This window comes from Passer montanus, unplaced genomic scaffold (genome assembly GCF_014805655.1).
Source record: "Passer montanus isolate IOZ18808 unplaced genomic scaffold, ASM1480565v1 scaffold7, whole genome shotgun sequence".
Taxonomy (NCBI): Eukaryota; Metazoa; Chordata; class Aves; order Passeriformes; family Passeridae; genus Passer; species Passer montanus.
The window spans coordinates 14,502,434-14,524,125 of NW_024372147.1; the positions used below are offsets into that span (position 1 = coordinate 14,502,434).

Sequence of the window (21,692 nt, forward strand, 5' to 3'; positions counted from 1 at the left end):
CATCTTAAAAATATTTTTCTAAAGTTTGCTTTGTTTCTGTTTAAAAGAATCCTTATATCATTACCAATCATTCCTGGAAAAGTAGAAAATTAATTTCATAGACATTTCAGTCTGGAACACAAAATCCTTTTAAACGTCTTCATAGCCTCTCCTTAGTAACCTCTCTGGTGCTTCACAGGCTCAAGCTGTCTTCTTCCTAAGACTATTCAAATTAATTGTGTAATAAATGTTAATCTTGTATCATACAGTTGAACTCAGACTGCATCAAATGTTTTAGAATGGATGCTCATTTGATATGTTGCATTTGAGGACTACTAGTATTCTTTTGAAGTGAAAGCTTAGCACATGTCTCCAGGCGCAAAGCATTGCAAATAGTATAGCAGTAGCTATTCTGCATGAGCTCCTTCACATAAACACACTTATTCTGTTATGAGAGCTATTTTTGTGCTTTTCTTAATCTACATCACTCTTAGCTTGACATAAGAGGGTTTACACAGAAAGCTGTTATGGAATATGTGTTATTTCCTCTGTGCATACCATCCTTTGCAGAAAAACACTGTAAGCAGTTTGTGGGGAAATTCAGAAGGCTGGATTTTAGAAATTGATTGAATGATTGAGTACCATTATTAAATACCAGTACAGTGTCTGAATTTTATGGCAAGAAGAATGCTATTAGATTCTCTCAAAAATTTTTTAAAAATTCCAATATTACCAATGGAATAAAACTAAAGAATGGGATTTTTTTTCTAAAGGGTTAAGTTGCTGAGACTGTCTGAAATGAGGACTATTTTGAGAATTAATTTTTATTAGCGAATAATTACTTGAAACCAATTTCAAAACCACTGGTAATGAAAAGGTGTAGTTTCCAAAGGTACAGCTTGGAATCTATGGCATTCGAGGGATGGGACTTCTTCCTAGCACTGCAGATCTCAGTCTCTTTTCTGGCTGATTGTTGGGAGGGATTTGCAGCAGTTTCCTGTTTCTTCTGTAAGTACACTGAGACTATGGAGGGATGGGGTGAGTATTCTATTATGAATCTCCTATTTGTTCTGTCTGTATGTGTTTTGGGTGTCAGAAACACATACAGAGTTTTGAGTGTCAGATTCTAATCCAAGTTCCTGTAGGCATCTGCTTATAATGTAATGAAAAGCAACAGGAGAGGTTAAAAGACCTAGCACCAAATGCACTCCGATGTAATGGTAAGGACACTTTGGAGAAAAAAAAGTTGTGTTAATCACATTGGGAAGAAGCCAGTTTCATACATTCATAGCTACTACTCTAAAAAAACCTGGATTTTGAAACATTTAGCAGCAGTACATATTGTAGCCATTTATTTCGTTTTCTTGTATGCCAGGCACATGTCATTTCAGCCTTAATGGGGAATTCTGGGAGGGAAATGGAAGAAGTCAAGAAAACAGAAGAAAAAAATTTTATAGGCTTTTTGTGGACACTTTAGTAGAAAATTGCAAGGTCTGTGAAAAGAGAAATATCTTTAAGATATACGTGTTTGGGCATGTAAGTGTTGTGTTTGTTTTCAATATTACACATTGTGATAATAGTGGATTATGGCTAGTGCATGACATCTGAAGTCTGGATAACAGAGAAATCAAATATTCCTCAGCATTTATAAGGCTTCTCTCTTCAGAGTATTTCTGTAATCTTAAATTATATAGATGAAGTGTGTCAAATTTAGTTCTGCTGCATTTTGCTGATCAAGTGGGATGAACCAGACTGTGTTTTGGAGGGTAGCATTCATGACTTGGGTGTTTTATTTAACATTTATTCTGATTTCCTTTCTGTACAAGAAGATTCTTGCTTGGGGAAAACAGGTAGCAGAAAACAAAAAAGGCATAGCATACAGATATATAAATGCAATACAGAAAAAAAAAAACATTTTCTCTTTTTTTTTTTCTGTAATGCTTTCAACGTGAAGGTTTTCTCCTTGTGTCAGTGAAATTATTTTGATTTCTGCTTCCTTACATAATCTGGAGGACTAGAGATAGGTTCCTCCTCAGGTTTCGTACAGATTTCATATACAGAAGCTGAAGGAGACACCTTGTCTTGCAGAATACCTTCTCATCTTGGTAATGTCTCATAAATTATTCTAACCTGTCTTGGAGGATGATAATGAAAAGCACTTAGACGGCTCCACTAGAGGTCTTCTGAAGAGGCTCCCAGTCATACTTGTTTGTAAGCTTTTTTCTTTTCCACTGCAGAAGTGGAAATTCTTACCAGGATTGAATTCTAGTTATATTCTTGGAAAGGAAACTTAAATTCTTTTTACTAATGTATCCATGCCATGTTTCTCTATCTGCTCTTTCCTATTCTGTCTCTCAATTTTCCTTTCTTTCCCTTGTTTCCCATCTTTAATGTTTTTCTTCTTTAACACGCTTGATTTCCAGGTAATATTGGACAGATATAATCCTTGCGTCAACATTTCTGAATAGTAACTTTTGAAGCTCTGATCAAGTTCAAACAAACTTGACAGATGTAGGACAGAAATCTCAAAGAAAAATCTAGTTTCTACAACCTTACTACTAAGGCACAGTTAGGTGAATGAGGCCCACATTAGCTCTTCCCTGATTTGTTGGACTTCAGCTTTCATCTGTTTCATCTATGCATCCCAGGAAGATCTCTCCCGCCCATACAGTGGGAGCCATTAACATCTGTACTGGAAGAAAATGAGTGGAGATTCACCCTGATCAGAAAAATCTCATGTAAATCTTGTGCCTGCTCTTTCATACTAAGTAGTGGATGTCTTTATGTACCTACCTTACTTGGCAGCATCTTGTTTAGGTGCTGCAAACTCCCAAGAGGTGCTCAGCTTTTGTAGTCTCACAAAAAGTCCTGTGATAACTACAGTAGTAGTTGCAATACTGATTTTGTCTCCTTCAAGAATAGTGTCCCATGGTGATAAAGTTAGCTAAGGACACTTCTTAGCACCTTGGACTAGATAGTCAGTGTTGGGGAGGTGAGACAAAGAGCCATACAGCATATTATCTGGGATGCACCCTTAGGAATCAGTATTGTTCCTTGTCCTCAATGCCTCAGAACAGTTGTTACGGCTGAGATTGCAATGTTTCAACTGAGTTCTGTACTGCAGCAGAAGCAACAGAAGCTAGTTTTCATGTCAAGTGAGGTGCTCACACACTGACTAAAAGTAACATTATAAAAATCAGGGAATTACTGGCTTTCACTTTCATGCTTTAGACCAGTTTTAAACAGCACGTATTCTTCTTTTAGTATAATACATAAAAACAACTATGTACTTACATATGTCATGCATATTATACATATTTACATATGTATCTAAATTATCAATTTTAATCCGAGATGTCCTCTGATATATTTTGGGGCTAAGTTTAAGATACAGTAGGTATTCAAAGCAGTTTCTTCGGAGTTTGCACGCTCCAACCTCCCCCTACTTCCATGCGTACTTCGTCCTGTTCCCTCTTTACACTTGGAATTGGGAACTTCTGAGATCTGTTCAGCATTCAGCCAAATTACGTAGAAGTGCAGCAGGTACCACGTTCCTGACCCCGGGGTCTGATTTCGCGCCCGCACTTCCCTTCCGTGGGAGGGCGGGAGCCTCGCGCTCGTTGCCGGGCGCTATCCCAGGGGGCTGGGCCGGGCCCGGGGCGCCGCTTTGCTCCTCGCCTGTCCCGTTCGCTGGAGCTTTCTCTCTCTTCTCGGGTGGGCGGCGTGGGCTCCCCGTTTCCCGTCGGCCAGGTTTGAGGTGCTCGCGTTCTGTCGCCCGCAGGCTCCTGGCAGTGTGGGACGCACCGAGGAAAGGCGGACGGCGGCGCCGGCGGCGCCGAGGCGGCCTTGGGCGGGCGGAGCCGTGCCCGGCGCTAGGACCCAGCAGGACGCGAGGCGGCTCTTCGGGCCGGATCACAAATTCGTCGTGACTCAGTCTCTGCTCAGCGCGGAGGCAGCGGGAGCAGGTCAGTGTCCTGCGTCTATCCAGCGGCTGCTGGGGTGCGTGGGGGTACAAGGGCCGGAGCGGAGCGGGCACTGCCGCGCCCCTTCCCTGGCCCGGCCTTCCTTCATCTCCGCCCGCCCCCGCCCGGGCCCTGCCGCGCCGCCAACCGCGGCCGCCTGTTGTCTGCTGTTTTCCAGACAGCCAAGATGGAGTACGAGTGGAAGCCTGACGAGCAGGGGCTCCAGCAGATCCTGCAACTGCTCAAGGAGTCCCAGTCCCCGGACACCACCACGCAGAGAGCCGTGCAACAAGTATCCTTGGCCGAGGCTGGCGGGGCCGCGAGAGTGGGCCGGGGGCGGCCGTGGGCGGGCGGGGGGAGCGTGGCCTGCACGGCGGCGGGGCCGGCGCTGCGGNNNGCTCGGCCCGGCCGGGGAGCCGCCGCAACGCGGGGGGCCGAGCCCGGGCCGGAGCGGGCCGCCGTGGCGCGGCGTTTGAACCGCCGAGGCGGCCTGTGGGCCGCGGGGCCGCATTCACCCGGCGGGCACCGGGCACCTGTTGCTAGCCCAGAGACAAGGGCCGCTTTGGGTTTGACCGTAGGGGGCCTTTTTAAAAATTTATTTATTTATTTTCAAAGCCTGTGCTCTGGCGCGTCTCCGCCGATATCCGCCGCTCTTTCGGGTTCCCCCGCCCAGCCCCCAGGGCGGCCCGGCGGGAACGGGGCCCTCGGCCCAGCGGGTCCCGCCGAGGGGGCCGGGAGTGCCCCGCGCCGTGTGCCCGCTGTCTCCGCGGCAGAGAGGGGGCGAGCTGGGGCTTCTCGAAGTAATCTGGCGCCGGGATTCGAGGTGAAAGCCGTCGCTGGTGGGGGTAGTGCCGCTGGCGGAGCCGCTGCCTGCGCGCCCTCGTGGGCCTGCTGCTTCTGACACTGCGCATTTTGATGCGTCGTGAGGATGTTTTTATTTGTCTGGAAGCTTGATCTTGAAACTCAGCTTGTTCAAATTCACGAAAATGGGAAGCTCTACAGTATGTAGCTTCTTGTACTGCTTTGATTTGGTGTTGGTGTTGTGGATTGATGTTTTTTTCACCCCCATCCCTCCTCTTCCCCTTCGCCCCGCGCCCCACCCCCCCTCCCCAGTCACTTTTCATTGTAGAAGTAATGGATAGCACGGTTTTAAGGAGTAAGGATTGAGAAAGCAGAACTTTAAATTAAGACTGGTAAAAGCATAGGCCTTAAAACATAAAGGCCTCATCCATTGTTTCCTGCTCCTTGCGCTAGCCGTAAGTGCTATGAAATTTATAGAAGTGCTGGAATTCTATGAGGAGTTTGTTATCTGGATCTCTTTTCATTTAAGGCATTTTCTTTAAGGTCTCCATAGAAGGCAAGAATCTATTTAAGTAGGTAAGAACATATGTGTGTCTGCATATATTTATATTAAGAGTTTAGCTTTAAGCCAAATTTGCTCCACTTCTAGACTTTCATAGCAAATATGGTGAATATCAGGAAGGCTTTTATTCCGGTCTGAAAGGTGAAGATAGAGTGCATCTTGATCATCTTATTTTTTCAGCTGTGTTCTAAATTCTTAAATATGATTGCTTTCTTTGAAAAATCCTGAACAGAAGAATCTAAAGAAGTCATCTTCTGATAATGCCCCAAGCTTAAATTGATGCTCTTTAGTATTTAACATATCAAAGTGTTTATAGGAACAGTGGTTATAATGTAGCTTTAGTGTAAAATTACACTTTAAAGCTTTGCTTCAAATAATTTAATTGCATCTTGTTTGTTTATTGAGCTATATTATCATATATGCATGATGGGCAGAAAAAGTGATGCTGTCTGTCTTGATGATGTATAGAACTTGACTGAACAAAAGTCCTTTCAACTGATATTTGAAATTCTTTTTAAGTGATAGTGAAAACTCCCTGCTGTGTGGATGTTGGCTAGTAAAGGTTAGAGGTAAAAGGTTTTGTGTGTGTGTAAAGGTTCCACACACATCCAAAAGGAATCATGATGTCTGTTTAATGCATCTTGGACATGCATTAAACAGCATCTAGGATGCTGTTTAATGCATGTCCAAGCAGGGTTGTGATTAATGGTTTCAGATTTACAGTACTTAGTCCATAATTTTTTGTAGAAAAATCAAAAAAGTTGTGTGTTTATTCTGCTGTGCTGTTACTTTATGAAGCTGTTTTAGCACACTTGGGTGTTCAGGTGTCAAATACAATGAAGTGGGAAATATACGTTAGCTAAAACCCTTTGTTAGTAAAGTTATAAATTAGTATGGTTTCAGATATTTTTCAATTTAATTTATATGTTTCATGGAATGAAAAAGGAAAAGTTAAGTGGGTGAAGATGTTGCTAAGAAAATTGGTCTAAGAACTAGTCTTAATTTCTTAGACCAATTAAGTGTTTTCTCATTAAATTGCTGTTAAATAATGCTCTTTTTGTTCTTCTTCTTCTTGCTGTTACTTTTTGATCCGTTTGACTACACAGTTGTTGGTAATGTTCAGCTGCCTGTTGTTGCTGTTAAATAATGCTCTTTTTCTTCTTCTTCTTCTTCTTGCTGTTACTTTTTGATCCGTTTGACTACACAGTTGTTGGTAATGTTCAGCTGCCTGTTCCGGTGATGCAGCTTTACAGATATTTTTAAGGATCTGTTAATTTTTATGTCTGTCCATGGATTATTTTTTAGACTTCCCCATAACTAAAAGCTATTGCTTCAGTGTGAAAATTACAGAAACTGTTTTTAAGTTGTTCGTGTTCTGTATGTCATGAGCTTAATAGTCACAGCTGATTGATGTAGCAGTACATAACTGTACTGCAGTAGTAACAGTACATAACAGCAGTATATAACAGTGTTTGTATCCAGAAAGCTATAAATGTTATATGTGAAGATTCAACTTTCCTTAACAGTTTCTCTCTTCAGAAACTAGAACAACTCAATCAGTATCCAGATTTCAACAACTACCTGATTTTTGTTCTTACAAAGTTGAAGTCTGAAGGTAAGTTCTTGACATAGTGACTTTTATTTTACCTTTTTTAGCCTTTAAAAAGAAATGTATTATTTCGCTTCAAAGAAATAGAAAGCTAGCTGTAGTCAGCTTCCTGGTTGGTTCAGCTGTCCGTAGTCATGTGGAATTCACTTATGCACTCAGTGGTCTTTGTGGGGAAAAAAATCTGATAACTTATTGGTACTTGCAGTATCAGCCTTAGAATGGAATCCATTCTAAATGGTCTGTGAAATCTTCTGAGAATGTTAGAGCATCATACCTCTATTGGACTGCAGTAAAGTTGTGGAATAACTGTGAAGAATCATGACTATATACATTCTAAAACGTACTGCTAAGTTCAATTACGGTAATTATCTCTGCAGTAATGAGACTGCTAAATACTTTGAAGACTTCATATTTACATCCAAAGATGTCTGTCATAATCATCATTCTGAAGATATGATTGTCATAAAATACAGTTAGAAATCAATCATGTTGTTTTATTGCTCTGGACATTACAGTACAGACTGTATATGGCATAGTGTATAGCTTTTACTGGTTGGTGAATTCACCCAATTACTTTGTGGTCAGGGTGTGTGAAAGATTGTCTTCTCAGTGGACTACAGCTATTGTTTTGAGTTGTCTTTGATAAAGGAAAATTAGTTGCAAGGTCTGCTTTAGCACATCTGCTTCTTTACATATGTTTGTAATTGTGTTTGGTTGTTCAGGTAGTTTTCTTGGTTTTTTCCTTTTTTTCCTTTTTTTCCTTTCCAGTAGTGTCCTGCTACTAGTGCTTTTTCTGCCATTTGGTGTTTCAGTCCTTGTTTGTGAATGTTTGCTTTTTCCCTTTGAATTAGATTTTACTTATGTGTGGCCCTGTAACGTTCAAAGAATTGTCAAGAGTGTTTGTCTACATTTTACGTACTGTTTTGGTTGCATCAGCTTGCTTCAGGAGGAGGGAAACTGAGAGGAGTGTGAAAATATATTTTCCTGTTTCAAGGCTAGAGTGTATCTAAATGGTTTTGTGTGTTCTGTTTAGGAAGTCACCTAATAATCTGTAAAATCTCTGAAGTCTTAGAGCATTTTCAAGACTTGAGTCAGCCAGGATACTGTATCTTTGAATAAGGTGCCAGTTTAGATGTGATGTCCTTTATACCATTACCAGAAAAATTTAAAGCAAAGCAGTTCCAGTAGTGGGATATGGAATCTGTACAAAGGATGTGACAAGAAGGATGTTTTACTTTTTTTTTTGTCCATGAATTTGTTTTCTGAGACTTCCTGATTTTACTTTCTTCATTCACCATTTGAGCCTGAGGTTCTAGATTGTCATAGATATTTGGTGTTTAGTGGTGTGTCAAGATCTACCTTCCTAACAGACCTATTTTGGTTATTCAGTAGTCATCTTTTCCCTTCCTTATGTTCAATCACATTGTAGAATTTGATAAAGAGTAGGAGATGCTAGCTGTTCCAAAATGGTTGTGTAAAGCTGTTTTATCTGAGGGGAAAACAGCAGGTTGCGGCAGGTTGAGGGGCCAAGCAAGCTGGGAAGAAGTAGCAAGATAACTTCCAGGGAGCAGTGTTTTGGATAAGATTGCACTGATATCTCTCACATATACATCAGGTATATTGTGAGACTGTTGAAGGACATCTGTTACTTTGGTGTTGCTCTTGTCCTGCATCATGACATTTTTAGGGTCATAACCTTTTGTCCAAAGCAACTATTTTTTACCTTTGTATCTCCATTTCTGGAAATTTGCAAAATTTGAAGGTACTATAACCAAGTCTGGTTGGTATTTTTCATAGTGTTTGGCAAATTCTAAATATTCTAATTCTGTCTCCTTGCTTAGGTAGGACTAATGAAGAATGGCAGGAGACTGTTGATTGGATTTGCTTTGAATCCAACCAACAGCTCTTCACCTTCCCTCATGCTCAAGTAAGGTAATGACACTGTTAAAACTGCTGGTCAGCAGCTACAATAGTTAGACAGACTCATCTCAGTAGATACCTGACTTCAGGATGACTGAGAAAGCATTCTGGTTTCTTCCCTCTAGAAGCGGATTATGTTAGCTGTCTGTTTCTACAGCCTTGCCGTAGACCAAAGCATGGATATTCGTACTGTTAGAAGTTTATGCTTTTATTGTGTCCATACTATTCCAGCAGAAGGAGCAATGAAAATAGGTTTATAACATATTTGACAGCTTTTTCAATTAAAATTTAGGTGTTTTCATAGTCCACGAGAAAAGATCTTGGGTTGGTAGCAGACGGAACTGAGCTTTGATTCTGTTTTTGCTACTGTTGAAACTTCTGCTGAGAAAATGGTACTTAAGGATACATTTAGGTGACAGCTCTTGAATGTGGGAATTCTGTAATTTGGTGAGTTGAAATGTGTGTTAAATAGTATCATTCTACTGCAGTGAAGATTGCACCACTTTGTCTTTGACCTAAGTCTTACACCTCTGTGGACAATTAATTTTGCAAGAAAACTACAACCCTTCATTTACAAAACTGGCTTTCACTGAGCCCTGCCGTTAAGATACTAAGGTAAACCTTATGTGGAGGAAATTTGCTTTGTTTTAGCACTGTTACTATTCAGTTGAAAAAAACTGTTACCTTCTTTTCCTCTAGTCTTAGTTCCATCAGGCTTCTGTTTCTGAATGCTTATGACTTACTGGTTTAAGACCTATTGTGATAATCCTACATGTAAACAGGGGTTTTCTTGGTTTTGTTTCTAAATTTTTTTGGGCTCTGTCCAAGCTTGTTAAGCTTGGGTCTTCCTGGAAGCAGGAATGCCTTGCTGCCATTTCATCAGTGAAAATACATGGCCTACTTTGCTGCTACAGCATGTAGCCCAAGGTTTAAGTACTTCATTTCTTTCTTCTTGGTTTTTTTGGTTTTGGTCAATGGGCGTTTTTTTTCTTACTTGTTTTGCTTTTATTTGTTTGTGGGGTTTTGTTTGGTTTTTTGTTTGTTTGGGACTTTTTAGTTTTTGTTGAGGGTTTGTTTGTTTGTTTTGATTAGAAATGCACATTAATTTTAAAATAAAGGTAGAGTTGGGAATCTGAATGAACCCCAGTGTTAAAAATACCACAGTAAAAACCTTGTTAAGGAAACAGCATTCAGTTAGACAGTAGGCAGGCTGATGAAATAAAATAAGATCCAAAGCCATTAAAATTTAACATACAGATTTCTAGAGTGTATGTATGAATGTGTATATATGTATAGGTCTCTAGAGTGTATGTATCTGTAGATCTCTTCCCATGAAGTATGGGGCTTAGAGATCTTCCTTAGGTAGGTAAGATGGAGTCTGAATGAAAAAAGAGTTGTTTTGCTAATTTATCTTTAAATGAAGATATTACTTGTAGGCACTGTTAGTGTAGTTGCTCCTTCTTGGACTGGAAGGTAAAAAACCTCACAGATAATGTAGTGACACTGCCCTGTCCTTAGTATTGGGTTTGTAGTTTTGTTCTTCCGCTGTCCCCTGAGGTGAGTTCAGAATCCTCTAGTCTTCTATATTCTGTTAGTAATTTGTTTTCTGGAGTGTTGTGTGCATGTTGCTTCTGCTTCTGAGGTAATTTTCTGGTTTTTTGTGTGTTTGACTGAAACAGTCCAGTGCTCCATGGAAGCATCAGTTCTGCTTGTTGCTTTTGTCATTAAACTGCAGCTTCCCTTCTTTGATCCAAGACATGTATCTATATCCCCCTTTCTTTGGTTGCATTATTGCATCCCTAGTCCAGGTATGTTTCTTTGAAGGAAAGTATAAGAATGTATTTTTCTAATTTCAGCCTCTTTGCTGTCTTGATGAGGCCCATTCTAGTCTCTGCCTAAGGTGTGTTGAGACACATATATCTTTGTCAAGATATATGAAGCCTGAGGCAGGTCAGAACTTCTAGATGTCATAATTTGGACAATTCATACTGCAAGCAGAAGTACTGAGTTTGTTTCAGACCTTGTTGACTGCAATGATGAAATTTCCAAAGTTGCCTGTGTGAAAACTTGATTTGTTTATGCCTTTTGTAAATCAAGGTTTGTAAGATATTTCTTTCTCCTTCTACTCTGAAATAGAAATAGCACTCTTCTTAATTTGCATTGTCCTGTTGTAGGACAACTACATCAATTTCCTGGTGTTTTCTGCTTAATTTCAGTCCAGAATTACACCACACTTTTATTTCAGACAGCATCCTGAACTTTGTGAATGGGAGATGGATGTGACTTGCACTAAATTATGAAAAGATGATGTCCATTGTTATTTAATGGGACATGTTTAGTTTTACATTATTTCAGTAAAGTTCTGCATTCACCTTGCCCCCTTGTCCTGCTGGGCTTTCATCAGGTACTTAACGCTAATGGGAAAATATAGAGAGAAATGCATGATGGTCCTGATACTTTCTGCTAGCTAGTAAAACTGCAGTTGTCTATTCTGTTGCAATTACACAACTGTGATCTTGTGAAGGTGTTTTAGTGACTGACTTTTCACCCCATCCAAACATGGGAACTGTACTATTTATTTTCTGCGGAGTGTTATCTGCATGGATTGATTGATCATAGCCAGTGGTGTAAGGCTATTGCAGTCAAGGATCAGAGTCCCTAATATGATCTTTTACTCTGAAGGTGAATGAGCTGAAACTGAGAATGCTGCTTTAGTACTGTTTTTGTTACAGGCTTTAAGGATGGTCTTTTGAGCTTATTTCCAAAATACTTCAGATTTATGTGGTTTACATAAAGTTGAAGATAGAAGAACATGGTCTCTGGCAGTTCTTGGTCTTGTTCATGTGATAATCTTGTCATTCAGAGTACTTTACTTTGATCTGGAACAATACCATGGAGACAGGTCCTGTCCCTTCTCTCTCCCCTCCCTCCCCCTCCAAGTTTTTGTTTCAACAGTGCTTTTCACAGATAGTAATTTATGTTCTGGTAATAATGACACTAATAATTAATCTAGTTTTGCACATATAATTCAAAACAGCTTTTTATCAGATATTACTGAAATGTAAAATGGTCATGTGGGTTCGATGTGAATGTTTTCTGATGAGTCTTGAAATTTAAACTTGATTCAGAGAGCAGTTGTCATGAATCCATTCCATAGGATCTTTCTTGGCATGTTGCTGTTGAAATATAATTGAGGCTGAGCAAGAAAAAGACTGTGATGTGAGATTACATATAAATTTGACAGTTACCCATTTCAAGAAGATATCTTTGATGAGAAGGATTAATCCAAAAAACTGATTCAGGAGTTTTAATTGTTAAATTAAAACAGAAGCTCCACATCCCTACCACTTTCCCCAGTACAGTCACCCTACATATCACTATTAAATATACAAAAATAATTGTCAAGCCGTGAAACTGATTGCATTACCATTCAGAAATCAAGTCAGAATAATCTGCCTTTGCGGTTTAAAATGCTGCATACCCTATATAGTGCCCTACTTAACAACAGCAAAGCATTTTCTTCTCTGAAGTTCAGATACATGAAGAATTCTGAGAAGACTAACTTAGATTAATGAGTGCATAAATATAATAGTTGAGTTGCCTAAATATCTTAAGAGAAAGAGTAGAATCATAGAATATCCTGAGTGGGAAGAGACTCATTCACAGTCACAGGTCCAACTCCTGGCCCTGCACAAAATACCCTCAAAAGCTACACCATGTGCCTGAGAGCATTGTCCAAATGCTTCTGGAACTCTGTTAAGCTCGGTGCTGTGGCCACTTCCTGGGGAGCCTGTTCCAGTGGTCAGCCACCCTCTGTGTGAAGAACCTTTCCCTAATATCCAACCTAAATCTTCCCTGACACAAATTGAGGCCATTCCCTTGGGTCCTGTCGCTTCTCCCACCACAGAGATCAGTGCCTGCCCCTCCTCTTCCCCTCACAAGAAGAAGATATAGAGTGCAATGAGGTCCCCCGTCAGTGTCCTCCAGGCTGAACTGACCAGGTGACCTCAGCTGCTCCTCATACAGCTTCCCCTCAAGGCCCTTCACCATCCTCGTGGTGCTCCTTTGGACACTCCCATGTCTTACATTAGGCTGTTGTGGCACCCAGAACTGCCCCCAGCACTCAAGGTGAGGCTGCCCCAGCTCAGAGCAGGACAATGATGCTGTGCCTGATGATGCTGTGCCTGGTGCCCCCCAGGACACGGCTGGCCCTCCTGGCTGCCAGGGCACTGCTGACCGTGTTCAACTTGCCATCAACTTGGACCCCCAGGTCCCTTTCTGTGGTACTGCTTTCCAACACATCATTTCCCAGTGTGTCTACACGTCGAAGGTTGCCCCATCCCCAGCTGCAGAATGCAGCACTCACTAGACCTTCGTACAGTTAGTGATTGTCCAGCCCTCCAGTTTATTAAGATCTCTCTGCAGGGCCTTTCTGCCTTTGAAGAAGTCAACAGTCCTCCCAGTTTAGTATCATCGGCAGACTTACTTAGTATATGTATTATCAGATAATTAATTTTGTAAGGTTAGTAAAAATTCCATGGCTTTCCCCAGTGTGCTCACTAATTATGCCTTTCCATGATTCTTTAGGGATTTTGTAATGCAGGTTTAAGTAACATCTTCTCCTAACAGATTATTTATTTTGAGTTTTCAAAGAAACTGAATATGATAGTGGGTTTGTTGTGTGATTCAGTGCTTCAGGAGCACTTTCCTGGAGCTTCTTACTTTGAACATCCAGAATCAAGAATGTGAAATCTCCATTGTTATTTCTTTCCTTGTTCCTGAAGACCATACAAGGAAAGAATTACTGTGTCATTGTCTGAAGTTCAAGTAGTCTTGGATAAGATCAGGTTTTGCCTTAAAATAAATCTTTAGGTAAGGTGGAGGTATTTAACCAGCTGTTTCAAGCCTTTCCTTAATGTTTCTTTACAAGCTGCAATGAGTATTTCTTTATATGCTATTTTAAAAAGCAAACTCTCATACTTAATTAAGTTTGGTTGTTTTTTTACATCAAACCTAAGTGTGCTTAAAATGCCGGTATTGAGCATTCCTAGGGGGTGTTTTCTTGCAGAAAGCAAAAGTGTTACTGGTGTTTCTAAAGGGATTCTGTTCACCATGCAGTATTTGATTCAACACAGTTCAGAGGTGCCTGCTATTTGGAAGGCTGTATGCTGGTGTCTGATTTGGGCTTCTTGGAAGCAATATCACCACCTCTTTCTAGATTTTCAGAAAACATACTTACTGTGAGGCATTGGGATGATAAAGCTTTTCAGTGTGTGTGTTGCCTTGCAGTCCTGGGCCAGATAGAATTGGATAGTGAACCATTTTTATAATGCCAAATCTGTTTTAGTAAAGGAGTGCTCGTTACCACTGTTCATGTACAAGTTAAGCATCTTTCCTTTAATGTCACAAGAGAGTGGAACCTAGAAGAAAAAAAACAAAATACTTTTAATACTACAAATAATAGTATCCACAGTATGTTTTACCAGCTCCAGAATTAAGTATCTTTACTGTCCATAGAAAAGGCACATCTTGACTCCACAGTTTTGTGCTAATACCAATAATAGGATAAGCATTACTACGGCTTTTGTAAAACATTTTAAACTCATTTCTTCTCCTTCTGTAGTAAGATAATATGCATTCTTTAGAACACCCATGAAGCACAGGCCTTCTGTTTTCAATAGGCATTCAGGAGCAACTGTGCCATGACAGAGCTACATAATTATCAAAGAACGATACAGTAGTTTTGGTTGAAAGGGACAGTAAATATTCATTTCAACTCCCCTGCCATGGGCAGGGATGCCACCCACTGTATCAGATTACTCAGGGCCCTATCTAACCCTTGAAAAATTTCAGGGATGAGGCATCCACTACTGTGGGCAACCTGTTCTTGTGCCTCACCAACCACTGAGTAAAGAATTTCTTCCTAACATCTAATCTAAATCTCTCCTCTTCTAGTTTAAAAATCTTCTTTGTCTTACCACTATGTGTCGGTGAAAAAATTCACGCTCTTCTGAGAGGCAGCAATTGAGGTCTCCCCAGAATGTTCTCTTCTCCAGGATTTACAACCCCAGGTCTCAGGCTGCCTTCACAAGAGAGGTGTTCCAGCCCTCTGGTCATCTTTTTGGCCCTCCTCTGGACTTGCTCCAACAAGTTGTTGTCCTTCCTGTGCTGGAGACAACAGAGCTGGATGCAGCACTGAAGATGGGGAATCACCAGCACAGAGGGGCAGAATCCCCTCCCTCTCCCTGCTGGCCACACTGCTTTAGATGCAGCCCAGGATGTGGTTGGCTTTATGGGCTGTAAGCATACATTGTTGGCTCATGTCCAGTTTTTTATCCTCTAGTCCTACACAAGGCTGCTTTCACTCATCCTACACAGGGCTGCTCTTACTGGTTTCTTCTCCCAGTCTGTACTTGTATCTGGGATTGCCCTGACCTAGGGGCAGCGCCTCCCCTTGGACTTGTTGAACCTCATGGCATTCTCATGAACTCATTTCCCAAGCTTGTCCAGGTCCCTCTGGATGGCATCCCTTCTTCCTGTTCTGTGCTGTTCAGCTGCCCTGCTCAGCTTTGTCATCTGCAAATCTGCTAAGGGAGCACTCAATCCCAGGTAACAATGTATGCAGTCTGCACTCAGACTGTGTAGCGGTTGATAACTGCTTTGCCCTGCAGTAGTTGTCTGCTTAATCTAAAGTGTCACACACTGGCAGTTCAAGCAGGTGTAGATTCAACAGGAGGAAGTCTTAGTTTGATATCTCCAAGGAAAAAGCATTCACATAACTTCAAGTGATGGATGTTTTTCTCTGAATCTGTAGATATACTGCTGATCAGAGAAAATTCTGACTGGCAAGCTGCAAGTCTCAGGAGCTTTGAACATTGCAAAATGATAAGAGCTCCCAGTTTTTCACATGTTCATTCCCCTATAAAGAAAGAAGACTGATGAAGTTTTAGGTGGAAACTGAAAACTAAATAGACTAAAGATGGATTTATAATTGCTCAGAAGAGCAGCATGATCACCCAGCAAAGCATCTCAGATAAGTCTCATTTTCATTGGTACTCTTAACCTTCCTGGTAAGAGCTCTGGTGTAGCAAGATTAAAAAAAAATAAATCGAAGGTCCTAAAATCATAGCAATAATAAAATATTAAATGTATGAAAGTGTATTGAATTAAAAGCAGGTCTGTGCTCTTTATTTTCCTATTTTAGCCAGATGCACAGCTGCGTAGGAAGAACACCTCCAGTTGTGCCAAACCTATGTTCTGATGTTTACTAGAGTATGACCTATTATTACTAATTAAATTCTAATGATGTTGTTTAGAAAAGTCAGCCAGAGTGAAGGGAATTTAAAAAAAAAAAAAGGCACACTGAGTACAGACTTAGGAAATAAACAGGAGAAGGTTTTCCTTCCATTAAGTCCTTTCATTAGGGGAAGAATCTTTGCTGCTGTTAAGGGTATCAGAAAAACAAAGCAGTCTGGCCTTAGAACATTTACATTTGCATGCTACCACACAACTTTCTGTTAAGCTGTACCTAAAGACAGAAGGAAAACTAATCAAAATTTCCTCTGTGCAGCACCCTGTGCAATACCAATGTTGTATCCTGTATTTTGTGTTTTCCAATACTCAGCAGTTTGAATAGGATTCTGAATTACTCTTTTTGATAACACATTCTTGGTTTACTCATTCATGTAATCCTTGTGTACCAACAGCTATTCAAATAACAGATTATCACACATTTTAAAGATTCACCTTTGATATATTCAGAGAGTGCCAAAACCTCTACTCATTTGACAAGGCAATTTCTTCAGATAGATTAATGACTCTAAATCTGTATTCATTCACTGCCAGGTGCTGTCTAAGCAAGTTCCATTGGGAACGTCATAGTTTCCTTTTCCTGTGCACTTGACTAAGCAGAAAAGTCCATGACATCATCTTCCTCCTCACCCTCAAAAAGTAAATGCCAGAGACATGACATTACTTTTGAAATGTTCTTAAACTACAGCACTGTCCTGCATATGGTGTATAGTTTGGGACCTTGCAGTGAATCATGTTCTCATCATGCTAAATCCCAATTTCTTATTAGTGATTATTCTGCTCTTGATAGAATTCTGGGACTTGTTTAGCTGCTGAATCAGGAGGCAACACGAGACTTCATGAGAGAGGAAAAGTGCTGGGACAACCAGGTTGTGGAGATTATTGATAGAGAAGCTGAAAGTAGAGGTGAAACCAGAATATTAGTTCTTTAACCTTTTGTTTTGTTTTGCAAGTCAGTAGAGGTATACAGAATTTGACATTTTGATTGACATGTGGTAATTATTAGTTAGAATACAAAACCTTCCAAAATTAATTGTAGTGGGTTGATCTGGCTGGATGCCAGATCCCTACCAAAGCTGCTCTATTTCCCCTTCTCATCTGGACATGGGAGAGAGAATATAACAAAAGTCCCTGGATTGAAATAAGGGCAGGGAGCGATCATTCACTGATTACTGTCACAGGCTTGGGGAAATAGTTTTCTCTATGACCAGTAAAGTCAGATTAGGGTTTTAACAAATAAAGCCAAATCTTAAAAACACCTCCCTTCCACCAGGGCCTAACTTTACTCCTACTTTCCTCTACCTCTTCTCCACCAGTGATACAGGGGGACAGGAAATTAGGTCTGTTGTTAGTTCACCACATGTTCTCTCTTGCCACTCTATCCTCTTCAGGGAGAGCACTCCTCATACTTTCCTCATGTTCCAGTGAGAGATTCCCTCCCACAGAAGAAAATCCGCCACAAGCTTTTATAACCTGAGTCCTTTCAACAGATTGCAGTTCTTGCCAAACTACTCCAGTGTGGATCCCTTTCATGGAGTGCAGTCCTTCAGCAGCAGACTGCTCCAGTACAGGTTTCCCATAGGGTCACAGCCTCCTTTGGGCACCTGCATTGGCTGCACATGGATATCTCCTCCAACACGAACCTCCATGGGCTGCATCTCCTGCCTCTCTTTCAGTTACCTTAATGTCTGCAGGGCTGTTTCTCTTACTTATTCTAATACTTCTCTCTACTCTGGCTACAGTTGTTCTTGCATAGTAATTTTTTTCCTTTCTTGATTCAGAGAATCATAGAATATGCTGAATTGGAATGGACCAATCAGGATCATTGAGTCTAGCCAGCCCTGCACAGGACACCCCAAGAGTCACACCATGTGCCTGAAACTGTTAACCAAATGCTTCTTGAACTCTGTCATGCTTGGTGCTGTGACCACTTCCCTGGGGAGCCTCTTCCAGTACTCAGCCACCCTATTGGTGAAAATCCTTTTCCTGATATCCATCCTAAACCGTGCCATTTCCTCAAGTCTGGTCTTGAGAGTGAAGAGGTGGGCACCTCCTCCTCTGCTGTTTTCCCACCATCACTGATGCGCTTGGCCTTGGCCAGCAGCCAGGTCCATCTTGGAGCCATTTGGCCCTTGTTCTGTTGAACCTGGGGGGACACTTCTTGAAGTTTCTCAGGGAAGTCACTTCCGTAGATCCCACTCTGCTACCAAAACCTTGCCACATAGACTCAAGTGTAATAACCAACAAGCTTATTTTTGGTAAGCAGTTCAATACTTCTCCCATATAGTCCACAGGTCAGTTTTATTTACCATCATTTAAGAAGCAAACTTATTCAATAAATATTCAAAACTCAGTATCAGCAGAGCATTTCCAACTTTGTTTTGGTCTCTTACTGGCATTCCTAAGCTTAGGCAATTGAGTTAAATTATTTTCCATGACTCACATAAGTCAATGGAGAGCACTGATTAACTTCAGTCTAGTCACTGCATTTCAAGGTCATTCATGTGTTGACATACACTGAATGTTTTGAAATACCATCACTCCACTCCTGACGTGATAGTAACCATATTAATTTATGTCAGAAATGTTACACTTAAGGCATAGTCCAGTATCAAAAAAAGGAGGTTTTTTTTTCTGCTAGGAAGCTTGTGAAGCTGTTTTTGTGCTGTGTTCTTATATATTAGGACAAAATAAATTGTTCATTTTCTGCTTCCCATATTACACAGTTCTTGTTCATTTTCTGTTTCCCATATTACAGAGTTCTGATGGGATTTTTATTTTTTGGTTTTATCTCTTTTAAATGAGTCTTATTAATACATCAGAAATTTTTATGTGCAGCAGTGACACCAGTCATTGTCAGCATTATATCACAGCTTGTGAGTGGACAAATGTTCTCATCCCAGTCACTCAGTTCTTTTAGCAATCCTAGCAAGTTATGTTTGACCTGCTTGTCAGACTAAAGGGCAGGAAGGAAATGCAGAGACAGTGGAAGTAGAGGCACAGCACAGGAAAGATGTGGAACAGGTCTAGAGTAGACCACAGTAGGGGGTTGGGACACCTGTGCAATAAGGAGAGGCTGAGAGAGCTGGTGTGATCCAGAATGCAAAAAGTAAGGCTTTGAGGAGATGTTATTGCAGCTTTTCAATACCTGAAAGAAGGCCTATAGGGAAGACAGGGGCAAACTTCTAAGCCAGGCCTATTGTGATAGGAAAAGGTGTAATGATTTTAAGAAAGAAGGATGGTTTAGATTACGTGTACGGAAGAAGTTTTTACAGTGCGGGTGGTAGAACACTGGAACAGGTTGCCTAGAAAGTAGTGAGTGCCTCATTCCTTTAAACATCCCAAGTGAGATTGGATGGGGCCATGAGCAACTTGATTTAATTGAAGATGTTGTTGTCCATGGTGAGGATGTTGGATAAGAGAACCTTTTCATGTATCTTCCAGCCCAAATCATTCAATGATTCTAAAAGGCAAGGTGAAGCACATGCTTACCTGGGCTTGCAGGTGGGCTCTAAAAAGCTTGTTGTTTCCACATATGCACCCTTTGTCATAGAAACCCTCAGTAGAGGAAATGTGGCTGTTTGAGGACGTACTTTGGTTCTTAAGCACTGCAGTAACCCTAAAATAATTTGTGTAAAATGGCTATGCATCTATTTGCTCTGTCTGTTAATAAAATTTGGAACTATTATGAGAATCTTTGAACTGAAAATTTACTGAGAAACAAATTATAATTGTTATGTGGTTTCATTTTAAAGTGAGGCAGTGTGAGAGAGGAGTCTTCAACTGATTAACTGATTTGGCACCAAAGATGATACTAAATGCCAGCGGTCTACTTCACATTCCTTCTTTTTCTTGTACTATATGTTCTTGTTAACTCTGTACTTCAGGCTGACTGAGACAAAAGGAGACAAGACTGTAAACTTTTTTGATGGGAGAAGCATATGGCTGACAGAACTAGTCACAAAATCTATGAAGACAGAGGGGTGTCTTACTCAGCTCTTAAGCCATCTGCCTGTAATTTTGATGTAACAGCAAGAATTCTATCCAGAACTATATCACTGTCTTCTGACAGTGTAACTGTTAAGTTGAACAGTCTGGATTCCATAAATAACCTTGTCCAGTCATATCTGAAATTTTTTTCTTAAACTAAGTGTTGAGGTGAACACCCCATGTGTGAGGACATGAGGCTTGACTCCATTTTTCTCAGAAGGCTGATTTATTATGTTATATAATATATTAAAATACTACATTAAAACTATACTAAAAGAACATAGAGAGAAGAAGATCAGAAGGTTACAAAGACAAGAATAGAATAGGAATGCATAACAAAATCCTGTGACTGCTCACAGCCTTGGCACAGGTGGCTGTGATTGGTCATTAATTGAAAACAGTCAACATGGCCCAATGGAAGATGCACCTGTTGCATTCCACAGCAGCAGGTAGTTATTGTTTACATTTCTTTCCTGAGGCTCTCAGCTCTTCAGGACAGGAAAAATCCTAGCAGAGGAATTTTCATAAAATATCATGGCTACAACTAAGACTTTAAGATGCAGTGTTATATCTTTATTTATATTAATGCTTGGATATCAGATTCTGGGCTGCTTGTCTGCCTCAAGTGGTTGGTGTTCATTTAGCACTAAGTCCTTTGTTATTTCTGCTTGTCACCTCTCAAACCTTTGATAATTGGTTTTCCTTTTTTAAAAATTTTTCTTCTTTTTCTCATTTTGTTACTTCTTTTTCATTTGTCAGAGGTACCACTTCCATTATGAATCCCATGAAATCTTTGTTGCAGATGTGTGGGATAATGACTTTCTATGAAGAATAGTTTTTCTGTTCTCTTGGCTAAAAGAATGGATTAAAGATATTTCATACTTCTGCATACCATAGAATAGTTTGTGAAGAAAAAGAAATGGTCCTGAAGTTTCACCTGCGTGTGATCTTTATTTTTATCTAAACTGGTTGACTAATCTGTCTGGTTTTGACAAAAGTAACTTAATAACGTGTGTATCTCTCCTTGATTAAATTGAAGCTGTTGCTTTGTCCCTTTTGTAGCTGTAGACAGGCATTCTATTGGGTTAATGTTTTTCCGTAATGCCGTGTTTAATATTTTCATTCTAGAGTTTGTCCTAATAGTGACGAGACTACTATATTCTAATCAGACTTTGGTTCTTACTGATTTCTTTCACACCAAGAACATAATGCTAGATGATAAAGAGTTACAGTAACTATTGTATTTGGTGTCTATGGCAGTTAACAATAATGGGTTTGCAAAAGTTTTAAAACATGGAAATTAAAGAGGGTCTGCTTTGGCTTCTTTTCTCCCCAGGCACAATTTTAAATGATTATAATAATTTATGAATGACTGAATTTCTTAAAGGTGTGTGTACCTACCAATTGATGACAGTTATGTAAAGCAATCAGAGTTCAATGTACTTTACTGGTGCAGGAATTGATGTCAAGATTTTACTTTTAATTTAGAGACTATCTCAAAATTATTTGATTTGACTTGTGAAGTAACTGTAGTAATACTTGTGATGACTCACAACTG

General features: G+C 40.3%; 1 protein-coding gene across 2 annotated transcripts in view; it reads left to right on the forward strand.

The window, feature by feature from the left end:
• Positions 1-21,692, forward strand: part of TNPO1 (transportin 1) — a 69,694-nt gene that overhangs the window by 12,973 nt on the left and 35,029 nt on the right. Inside the window, exons 2-4 of one of the 2 annotated variants that reach the window (XM_039729733.1) lie at positions 3,761-3,944; positions 4,120-4,233; positions 6,844-6,919. In XM_039729733.1, the coding sequence (XP_039585667.1) occupies positions 4,129-4,233; positions 6,844-6,919 (181 nt within the window). In that variant the 5' untranslated portion in view covers positions 3,761-3,944; positions 4,120-4,128. Of the gene's footprint in view, positions 1-3,255; positions 3,945-4,119; positions 4,234-6,843; positions 6,920-21,692 lie in introns of those variants that run through there. The other variant, XM_039729734.1, reaches the window with a different exon arrangement.